At 31.9% G+C, this 12703-nt stretch overlaps 1 protein-coding gene across 1 annotated transcript in view; it reads right to left on the reverse strand.

Annotated features, from left to right (window-relative positions):
• Positions 1-5405: 5405 nt before the first annotated feature.
• The window catches only part of LOC106468702 (solute carrier family 35 member F6-like), a 65426-nt gene continuing 58128 nt past the window's right edge, over positions 5406-12703 (reverse strand). Inside the window, exons 6-7 of the mRNA XM_022397063.1 lie at positions 11957-12115; positions 5406-10226 (exon numbers count right to left, since the gene is read on the reverse strand). Coding sequence (XP_022252771.1) covers positions 9877-10226; positions 11957-12115 — 509 coding nt within the window. The 3' untranslated portion in view covers positions 5406-9876. The remainder of the gene's footprint in view (positions 10227-11956; positions 12116-12703) is intronic.

The raw sequence follows: 12703 nt of genomic DNA on the forward strand, positions 1-12703 counted from the left end.
CAATGAACACTGGAATGGTGGGATTGTCCTATGATGAGAGACTAAAACCTCTTAACTTGTTTTCTCTGGAGAAGAGAAGGGTCAGATGGGATTTGATCGAGGTGTTTAAGATTATTAAGGGTATTGTTAATATAGATCCATCAAACTTTTTTTGTGTTTAGCAGTAAAAACAATAATACAAGGGATCATAAATTCAGATTTTGGCATCGTAAGTGTTGTCTGCAGTTTAGACAGTGTTTTTTTTCAAACAGGGTGGTTGGCTTTTGGAATGAGCTGCCTTCAAGGGTGGTGGAGGCAGAAAATTTAACTGAGTTCAAGAAAAGTTAGATTAATACATGAGTAGTAAGGGGTGGTTATAGTTGGGAGCTGGAAGGGACATCCTTGATGAGCTAATAAGCTCCATTTTGACCCTTTAAAATTTTATGAATTTATTAATTTAAGGTGAAAAAGTTTCTTATTCTGTAAGCATGTACTTATTGGTTTATCCAGATGATTTGAAAGAACACATACCCTTACTTTATCTCTATTGTTTAGGTTGTTTGTTGTCTCATCCAGTATGTTTTAAATGTTCTTATTGAACGTGTTCATAATGTTTGTGGGTCCATGTGATTTAGGGTTAAACGATATATTGTATATTGTAGAAACTGCATTATACTTTTATTTCTCTTAATTACAGAATTTCTAACGAAAAAATATAATCTTCCTTCTGGGACCATTTAGCAGATACCAGTAAAAGTCAGAAAAAATGTATAAATAAATATAATTTTGTGAAGCAAATGAATTTCGGATATGTGAATTATATATAAGTTTTGAAAACTTGCCTCTTCCACACTAGACGATCACTTGACACATCGGGAAGTCTGTATTCCTTCATCGCTGAGTGTATGTAAAAGAAAGAAGTAAATGAGATCATTTTGTATAGAAAATCCTATTAATCGATATAAACAATATCGATTCTTCTTCCCACTATCACAGATTCAGCTGACCTTTAGAACTGCCGGAGAGAACTGATTTTGGACTTTTCCATGTGTTATTACGATTTATTAAGTAACATTGCATAGCCAGTCCACAAATAAGTCCTTCATCTAACTGGTTTAATTATGTTAATTTACGAAATCAAAACCAAAATTGAGCATTAATTGGATATTGTCAAAAGCTGTTAATCGGATGCCTATTTGCATGTATCGCTCCTTTATGTTTATCAATTCACATCCGTAGTTATAAACCTTTATGCAGCCCTTCTCTCTCCTACTATCGTGTCTATTTATAGTGCCGTGGTATGCTAGAAGTACGAAATGGATGTTTGTGAAAAAAATAACCCGTTTTCACATGTATTTATGCTTGAATATTCATAGGTACCCTAGGTAAAAAGGTGTGCTGCGGAACGTCACAGCGAAAATCATGAAAATTGTAATAAATCTGTCAGTTTTTGTGATATCTTAACAAGTGGTACAGAAATGAAGTTTATATAATGGTTTTCAATGCTGTATGACATAATTTGTATTATTCATATGATTAATCTGACACTGTGATGAAATATGCCATTTCTGGACATGATTTTGTTTTTCTATTTATACCCTAACACTGTTTATAATACTTCATTGTTTGAGGTAGAACAAGGCACAACTATATTTCTATATTCCTAAGTCTATAAAAATGGTTGTGAAAAAAATAAACCCATTTTTACATGTTATTAAACATGGATATCTACATGGTACTCTTGTCAAAAATTTCACCAAAAAGCTGTTAATCACTAAATCTGCAATAACATCATCAGTTCTTGTGATATCTTAACAAACTTTGTACTGATGTGTTGTTTGAAGTATTTAACTGTCCAACATTTCATGTCAACTCATACACGGTTTATTATAGGTGTTTTAATGAACTATTTAACACACACACACACATATATATATATATAACACGGTTGAAGGAAGACTGGCTTTTTATATATATATTGCAGTGATATGATAAAGATTTCAATGTTTGGAAGACTAACAGTATGTGGAAGAAATAATTGTATGTATAATATACATTATATCTAACTCAAGAAATTGCTTTTGTGTATATATTAGAATAATGCCAAGTAAATTTATATATACTGATTAATTACCAGTCATTTCATTTCAGTGACTTTTTGCATATTTCTTTCACCTTATTTGCTGCTTATTAAAATTAGGAATGGCTTGATCAAACTAACTTAACATGAACCTTAATCTAGATTGCAGTGAATTAGTTAACATGGATTTTTATATCTGTTGTGCTTTCAGGTTGGTTAATCAGGAAGTTACATACACGGGTGAAAGATGGATTCAGAACCACTAGAAAAAAAAGCTTGTTTGTTCGATGCTAAAAACTGCATCATATGTATGAAAACACTGACAAAGTGCATATGCAATGACACCGTTGTGCAGAATCCAAATCCAAAAGGACTTCTGTGTAAGTGACATGAGGAAGGATGGTGTGTATTGTGGTCATTACAGAATGATATTCTTTCAGGCAAAACTAAGGTCGCCTTGCACAAATTGTGTGGGTCGTCATACACAAGTAGATCCAACAACCACATGTATGAATCACAAAGCAAAGATGTTTCAACCACTTATGAAGCCTCCTTCAAAGTACATATTGAACAAACTAGTGAAGTGTAGCATTTTTCTAGATACCTATTGAACTAAATAATGAACTTAGGTTCATTATAAATACGTATAGAACTAATCAATAAACCAATGAGGTTGAGGTTCCTTCTTGATATGTATTGAACTAGCCATTAAAGTTCAGGTTTCTTTCAGATACGTATTGTACTAACCAATGAAGTAGAGGTTTCTTCGAGAAATGTATTGAAATAACCAGCAAAGTATAGGTTCCTTCTAAGTACGTTTGGAACTAACCAATGAAATTTAGTTTCCTTCAACATACGTGTTGAACTAACGACTAAAGTTTAAGATCTTTCGAGATACGTAATGAACTAACCAATGAAGTTCCTTAGATTGATCTAACCAATGAAGTTTGGGTTTTTCAAGATACGTATTGAACTAACCAATGGAAATGACGCATTTTAGAGATATGTTTAAAACAAACCACTTAAGGAAAGGTCCCTCATAAACACAAACAAGTGGAAGTTCCACGAGATATGTCTTGTTGAATTTCAGTGAAGTTGAATGTCATTGCAGTTACGTATTGAACTAACCAATGAAGTTGGCGTTCGTTTGAGATAGGTATTGAGCAAACTAATGAAATTGGAGTTCCTCTAAATGCGTCTTGAACTAACTAATGAAGTTGCTTTTCCTCAGAGATACCAATGAAGTTTAGTTTCCTTTGAGATACGTACTAAAATAACCAAGTAGAGTTAAAGTTCTTCAAGATACGTCTTGAACTAACCAGTGAATTTGAGGTTCTTTCGAAGATCGTATTGAACTAATCAATAAATTTCTGGTCCCTTTAAGATAGGTATGATGCATTTTGAAATAACAAATGAAGTTTAGGTTCCTTCTAGACATATATTGAACTAAATGATTAGGGTTAGGTTCGTTTAAAATACGTATTCAATTAAGAAATGAAGTTAAATTTTTTCCCAGGTATGTATTGAACTAACCAATAAAGGTTGAGTTTTTTCCAGGTACGTATTATACTAACCAAACAAGATTAGATCCCTTCACGATGCGTTTAGAACTAACCAATTAATTTTTTTTTCAAGATTCATATTGAACTAACTAATTAAGGTTAAGTCCTTTATAGATACGTATTGAAACAACTAATTAAGTTTGAGTTTTTTCAAGATTCATATTGAACTAACTAATTAAGGATAAGTCCTTTATAGATACGTATTGAACCAACTAATTAAAATTTGTTTTTTTTTCAAGATTCATATTGAACTAACTAATTAAGGTTAAGTCCTTTATATACGTATTGAACTAATCAACGAAGTCGAAATTCGTTCGGGGAACTTATTGAAATAACCAATGAAGTTTAGGTTATTTCTATATACGTATGAAACTAACCAAAATATTTCAGTTTCCTCAAGATATGTACTGTACTATCCAATAAGGTTTATATTCCTTCAAGATACGGACTGAACTAACTCTCTAGATACATATGGAATAACAACAACAACAAAGAATTTGAAGTCCCTTTAAGATACACATTGGACTAATCAATGAAATTTAGGTTGCTTGGAGATACATATTAGATTAATCAATGAATTTCAGGTTCATTCGAGATACGTATTGAAGTAACCAATGAACTTACATTTCCTTTCAAATACGTATTGTATTCTGCAACTCATTGATGCCTCGTATATAATCAACCTAATTTTTAAAAGTGTTTCATTAAAGACGAAATAATTGAAATATTGATGACTAATAGCTGAAAAAGCGGCATATTTTTTGTGAAAAATAATGAAAATTGATATTATTTGTCAGATTCCATCAATTCCTGGGGTGTTTTATTTGTCGAACTGCTTAAATTGATATGTATTTATTCAAATTAACCAGAGGTCGCTCATGAGATTCAAGTAACTATAAACTTTTCACAAACTCAGGTTATCCCTTTACGTAATCAGTTCGACATAAATCAGTTTAGGTTAACAATCTAGAATAAACCAATAAGTAATTGAGTAAAAACGTAGTTTGATTCCTTTTTTTTTCGTTTTCGAATTACATATAGTATTAAGACCTACTTCCAGTACATTTTTACTATCTGTTTGTTTATTTGCATGTTTTTATCGAAAAGTACAAAATGGGTTACCTGCGCTTTGTCCACCATAGGAAATCGAACTCCTTATTTTAGCGTTTTAAGTCGGTAAACTTACTGCTGACTCATTGGCAGAAGGGGAGAGATTATTATTAGTAACTAAAGGGGTAAGTAGGTTTTAAAAGACCTGGCAATCGTACAAGAAGATTTTGAAACTAAGAATTTAGACTATTAGTGTAAAAAAGAATTGTTGTTTTTAATTTGTTGAAGGAGTTTCGCATAACCTAGTGATTAGGGATCTCGAATCACAGTCTGGGGAATCGAAACTCGTCCTCGAACATGCTCGCCCTTTCAGGCGCGGGGATCTTATAGTGTGATGAACAATACCATTATTCGTTGGTAAAGAGTAGCGAAAGAGTTGACGGTGGGTGGTATTGACTAGCTGCATTCCCTCTAGTTTATCACTTCAAAATTGGGACGCAGATGACTCTAGGGTAGTTTTGCACGAAATTTAACAAACAAACAAAATGATTTGTTTTTAGTATCAAAATTATATTAGAATGTAAGCTCTAAAAAGTTATTTTTATAGCTTTTTGATATTCTCATTTTCTTTAGATTAATCGGATAGGATCCGAGAATAACAGGAGTCATCGATTGAATTATTTTAAACTTGACTGAGTTTCATTTAAAAAACAAACAAAAAACGAGAGACATTATGTACAATACAGTGAAATAATGTTTATTTCAAACAAAAAACACAATCAAAGACAAAAACTTTAATTTAGAACTCTCAGTGTGTTTAAAGCAAATCAATATTTGCTATAATTCTGAATCATTTTATTCCAGATGCAAGTGCTACTCACATAACTATTTATAAGGCATGTTGTATCCTTGAGGTATCACCAGACTTTCCAGTGGAAAATATTAGTTTTTTTTCTACACAATATGCTCTGATTTATAGAAATCTTTCACACAAAAAGTGCATGTGACACTTTTGTTAAATAATTGATTCTGGTAGGTAACTAGAGCGAGAGGAACTTAATGGCTCCCTTTATCGACGTCTTATAGACTGCATGCACAGTAAGACAGAAATTCGTAATTTTTATTTGTATATTAGATGGTGATTGTTCCACCATCTTTTCCTGATACAATCTGCCTTAAACTAACTTTACTAGTACTTGTATTTAAATTTTATTTCAATAATCATTCTTACTAGTAGAACAACTGTTTAGTAATTACATATTACTGTGTTTACCAACTAAATGAAAACTGTTTTGTATTTTATCATTAAGGGTACTTACAAAAGATCAATTGTTTTGATCAAATAAAATTGTTAAATATTTATCAGAAGGAAATGGTAACAAGTTAAAGTGTTTTTAACTATTCACTGTGAATGCTAACCGAATAAATTATTTAGCTATTTATCACAAGTGAGGTGGTAACAAGTTAAAGTGTGTTTTTTTTAACTATTCACTGTGAATGCTAACCGAATACAATTGTTTAGTCACTTGACACAAGGAGATGGTAACAAGTTAAAATGTATTTTTAACTTATCACTGTGAATGCTGACCGAATAAAATTGTTTGGTTACTTGTCACAGAGGTGGTAACAAACTAAAATATTGTTGTTTTTACTTTATCACTGTCTATACTAACTGAATAAAATTTAGTTACTTGTCACAAGAAGGTTGTAAGTAATATACTTTACTAACATGTTATAAGTTTAGTTACTTGTCACAAGAAGGTTGTAAGTAATGTTCTTTACTAACATGTTATAAGTTTAGTTACTTGTCACAAGAAGGTTGTAAGTAATATTCTTTACTAACATGTTATAAGTTTAGTTACTTGTCACAAGAAGGATGTAAGTAATATTCTTTACTAACACGTTATAAGTTTAGTTACTTGTCACAAGAAGGTTGTAAGTAATATTCTTTACTAACATGTTATAAGTTTAGTTACTTGTCACAAGAAGGTTGTAAGTAATGTTCTTTACTAACATGTTATAAGTTTAGTTACTTGTCACGTTATAAGTTTAGTTACTTGTCACAAAAAGGTTGTAAGTAATATTCTTTACTAACATGTTATAAGTTTAGTTACTTGTCACAAGAAGGATGTAAGTAATATTCTTTACTAACATGTTATAAGTTTAGTTACTTGTCACAAGAAGGTTGTAAGTAATATTCTTTACTAACATGTTATAAGTTTAGTTACTTGTCACAAGAAGGTTTTAAGTAATATTTTTTACTTAACATGTTATAAGTTTAGTTACTTGTCACAAGAAGGTTTTAAGTAATATTCTTTACTTAACATGTTATAAGTTTAGTTACTTGTCACAAGAAGGTTTTAAGTAATATTCTTTACTAACATGTTATAAGAGAAAAAAAAACGTAATTTATAAAGTTCAAAATTAATTCGCAGTGAAATTCGTAAGTTAGAATCAGAAAAAGTTCGTAACAGCTGCAGTTATATTTCCATGTATTACCAGGAAAATTCTCTAGAGCTGTTTATACAGAAGAAACAATAGCTGAAAATACCTTAACTATTCTTTGTCGTGAAGCCTATATTCATAAAATGTGATTAAAACTTATGACATACTATTGACAAACATTAAATCAATTAAATTTTTAGATGTCAAATACTTTTGACTGTTAAAAGTCGCTGTTTTTGATGTCAGTTTGCTTTCTATAAATCCATCAATATAACTTGGAAGGGATTCGGGGGAAAAAACCAATGTTGAGCTGTGCGAATTCATCCAAAAAGAGCCATATTTAAAGAACTTTATAATCCGGAAAGTAAAATGGGCACACTTAACATGTTGGAAAGCTAATAATGTGTACTTTAAGAATCAAGTTTCACGTGGTCACTGGTAATTTGTTTTTTCTGTATGCAGCCATTTCCATGATTACAATGGATTTTGTCAATTTAATGAGAATATCCTTTATTATGCTGTATTATCACATCTATTTATGATATATTAGTCCATGATGGCTCAAATGAAAGTTCCCATGATTGGCATCAGTACAGAAACAACCAATTATAATTAGCGTCATTTGCAAATTGCTAATCTGGATATTCATTGCAAAATAATTTTAGAACAAGTGTCTGCTTGCCACTGATGGTTTACAAATACAGATTAACATTTGGTTAATCCTGTATATAATTAAGCATTTCTGAACCAGAACTTAATACAAAAATGCTTTGTATGAGAAACTATTTCACGAAACTGGTTGCATGATAATTCTTCCTATAAGTTCCAGATGACAGCTGTAGTCTTTTCTTTTTCAAGACGTATTATTGATTCTTATGATGCTATTTTATCACGTGTTGTATAATAGTTTCAATAAAATCATATTATTCAAGCTTTAAGATAAATTAAACTGCTTTTGGCCTTCAGCATTCAAAGTATTAAATTTGTTCACTGATATCATCACTTCCCAAGGCATATTTTGTAAACGACACAGCTATATGTTTTCATGCTGATCTGCAACAATGTTATGCACAAGTGTCATAATGTTCCATTCTTCAGACTTCTATTTAAAGTACTACGTATAATAGTATAAATACTTTTTAATAGAGTATGTAAGTGTAAAGAACATATAACCAATACGTGTACATAATGATTTTATGTATGTTGTTAGGACATTCTATGTGTTTTTGAAAGAACAAACAGATAAATGGTAAGTGTTAAGTCTAAAGATAAAATATTCAAACCTAGCGGTTAATGTAAGATCATGTAATCTGGACATTTCTGTGAAAGTCCCGAGTGGCTAAAACCTCCAATAATATGTCTCTAATTATTTAACATATGCATAATATGCAAAACAAACAGCCATGAGAAACCTTTCAAAGCTAATCCCGTGAGTATTGTAAGGTTTATCAATGATGCTAAGATAAAGAGGGACAAACTACACGATTCTTTGGCACAAGAACGTTCTGACGTTGATTTTATAACAGAGAAAGAGATTAAATAAGAACACCACCGTAGCTGTCGTTTCAATTCTACTAACAAGCCAAGCGCGAAGCATACACAAACGATTTTTTATTCGTGCAAAAATAAGATTCACTAACATCACAAGCTAGAAAATGACTTTAGAGATCGTGTATTTATTCAATGGCAATCTAACTTGAATATGTACAACATTTGGACATGCTATGAGAGCAGTTGCAAAGCTGAATGTGCAGAGCTTGGTTTAGATTCTATATTAAGACAATCTACCTATAAATGTATGTCGATGTTATTGATAAGGTTAAATATATTAGAGCGTTAAGGTTTTTGGATTATTAGATGGCATGTATGAATATATTTAAACAATTAGACATAAACGTGGAACACACATTTAGAACTGGGCATGGAATAATTCCAACTATTGTATAAGATGAATAAACACTTTAAAACATTAATTATGCCGTTGTTTTTCTATAGTGTGTCAACATACACAGATAAACATTATCCTTCTGATGAGATTTGTATTTACTTATAATTATTCTAACACAAGGTATTTGAACTTCCATTGCAGCAACAATCACTATTTTTTTATATATGTATACCGGAATGGTTACAATAGATCACGAAATATCATTCCATACAAAACGATTCAAATTGCCTATCATAAGTTTTGGTTCGTATAATAGTTTTAAATTATTTATTTTAAAAGCAAATTACCATTTTATAAGTGATATTCATTTCATATTGCTGTGTTGATGTCATTCATTAGAGATTTCGCTAAGGCATCACAAATAGAAAGGATTCTCGAACATAATATAAGTGATTTTCATTAACCTGACAAATTCTAGTATTATCGTGTAAATATCTACCATTCAACACTGACCAAACCTCACATATACCCAATGTCTACATTATAAACTTTCAAGGGAACTACAAAATGTCCAAACAGCTTACCATAGAAACGGAAGAATATAGAAAAACTGGCTATGGGAACAAACTACAACCGGCGGATTCTTAAAATACACATTTTTAGCTCTCCATCGAGATTTGGTTTGCCCATTTCCCCTTCGAAACTATCTGACGTATCCAAAAATGGGGCTCATTTTATTATTTGAGATATATCAGGCTTTACTATGTTGATGTGCCATGAGAAGTTTATTTCTTAGCCTGACACCAACATTTATCCGTTATATATATATATATATATATATAAATAAAAATGTATTCTCTTTATAAGAACATTCAAAGTGGAAGAGAGCCGTTGGTATTTATAGACGTTCCTTTCTCTTCATTGGTAGCTTGAGGTTTTTCTTCTTCTGTCAGAATAGGATGCAAATCATCATCTGGTTTAATAAAACCTTTCTTAATAAGAAAATCCCCAACAGTGGTATCATTATAAAGCCACATGCCGCCCAAAAGCACGAGAAAACCGATAAGCTGGATCCAGATGAAGTGCTCCCAACCAAATATCATGCTGAAAACCCAGATGACCAGGGTTCGAACACTGTCAAGCACCATCCTTGTTGTTGCGCTGATTTCTTTGGTGACACTTATCCCAGCAAAGTTGAAAAAAGCAATACTAACAATGGTTCCTAAAAGTATGTTGAACAGTGATATAAATTATCGTAACGATATTTTGTTTGTTTGTTTGAAGTTAAACACAAAGCTACACAATGGGTTATCTATGCTCTGCCCACCACGGGTACCGAAACCCGGTTTCTAGCGTTGTAAGTCCGCAGACATACCGCTGTGCCACTGGGGGGCCGTAACAATATAAAATAGCAAGAAGGTTTTATCCGAAATTTAAGGAAATATAAATATGTAGCCATAGAATACTGATATCCCCCCAGTCAGCTGTACAAAACTGTTAAAACTTTGGGTAGCTACAAGAGGAACTTAACAAAATATGGGTTTTTCATGTGCAAGGAGTATGTCATTCAAAAACATTTTGAATTTAAGGAATTTGTTAATGTTCATATAGACTGCATTACACATCAATCATGTCCCATCTATTTGCACCCCCAGTGGCACAGCTGTATGTCTGCGGAATTACAACGATAGAACTGGGTTTCGATACTCATGGTAGGCAAAGCACAAAATGCCCATTGTGCAGCTTTGTGCTTAATTTCAAACATACAATTTACCATGTACAAAGATTCATTTTAGAAAGGCAGCAATTTAGATAGACCTGGAGCAACAAAAGATTTGTCTTTAAGTAACATATATTTATATAACATTTGTATTATCATGTGTAAATAAAAAATACGCATGTAAACTTACAATACAAGCGCCAATGATAGTACACAGAAGATTTGAGATTTGAACAAATGTGTGAGAATATTCCATAATAATTCTAGTGATATGGAACCTTCGTATTCCAAGGCCACGTTTCTCATGGTATGTTGGTGGGATTGAGAGATTCATAAACCAGATCAAAATAATCCAAATCGGTCCATTATATATATATATACGGATAGATAATGAAATCCACATCTTTAATGAAATTGTGGAAACTTTGAACGAACATTAAATTGAACTATATTTTATTTCTTAATGGACTGTCAATCTTCGCTCAATTTGATTTACCAAAGTATACTATTGACCGCTCGACTTTCATATACGGCTTAGTCTTCCTGAATATTTATATCATTATGTATATTCTTTAGCTACATGTTCTCTCTTGACAAAGCATACGCAATGACAACCATTGCGGATAGTCGAGAGTCTAGAAAGCGAAGATAACCATATATTTTGGCCATAGTAGGGTACTTCTGTATACCATAAACAAATGGAAACTGTATCTATTGGTTTTCTCTCTAAGTTTTATATCACATACTACAATTGATAATGTTGCCCCAATACAACAATAATGTGTACATCAAATAAACCCACTTCCTATTTGGAGGTTAAAAATTTAACGGTTGAAACCATTTTCATTATGTGTTACGAATCACTACTAAGTGTCTTACTTTAAAATAAGAGAAATTACGCTTCAACCACTAAACTTAAACAAAATGATAATAATAAAAGAACAAAAAGTTTATTATGCCAAAATTTTTCAGACTGATTACAGAAGGGCCTTTTATAAAAGGCTGTAACCAGTCTGAAAGCTTGGACTTAATGAAGATTTTCTTATCTAAAGACTATATAGTTGTTCATTGTAACTCTACAACGTTACAATGTGTTAGTTTCCAACAGTATTGCTCACTCTTTAAACCTTTAGTATATTATTTACCATTAGCACCATATGTTTATTGATTGTTACTAAAAGCTCAAAATACAAAGAACAATATCCTAATGATAATCAATAGACAAGACTAACCTATGACGCCCATTGCTACTTGCCAGTTGTTGCCTATCTGGTAAAATCCGTCAATAGCGTCCTCTAAGTTGCCGTCAGGATTTTTGAAGATCATATTGCCCACAGGGATATAATACATGGGTACTAGGAGCAAAGCCAGTGTAGAAAATCCGAAAAGACCTGAAGAGAAAGGTAATGCATAAACATCTGCATAAAAGATAAAGTTGTGACGGATTTATTATTTGTTTTAATATCGATGTTTGTTTATATCAAATTTATATTTAGAAATGTACATAACTTATACAGTTAAATATGTATTGCGAAACACCCGCCTATTCTCGAAGGTTATAGAAGATTCTCGAGTATAAGAATAAACAATCTATGTGTGTACATAAACGCCAGTGCAGCTTTGTATTGTTACGTAATTTGAATTTTCGAGAAACTCTCCACACGCCTAAAAGGAGCATCTATTATTGGTATACTAGAGTTGATGTGCTATAAACTTCGGAAGCAATAACCGTGGTTGTTATAACGTTTATTAATCGGGAAACTTATGATATTTGACCAGGAACGTTTGTGTCTAGTGCATTTGTGTCCACATATGGACATAGTTTCACCAGATCACCCGATGTTGTTGATTTGGCCACTGATATAAATGCTGATGTAATCAGGGAGGAATTTACACTTTTTGTGTCTGTTGGTTTTGTGTCTTTGACAAATGACACTGGCAATCCCATATCCACACATATTCTACGTGATACTGGGGCG

This window comes from Limulus polyphemus, unplaced genomic scaffold (assembly GCF_000517525.1).
Source record: "Limulus polyphemus unplaced genomic scaffold, Limulus_polyphemus-2.1.2 Scaffold3120, whole genome shotgun sequence".
NCBI classification, from domain to species: Eukaryota; Metazoa; Arthropoda; class Merostomata; order Xiphosura; family Limulidae; genus Limulus; species Limulus polyphemus.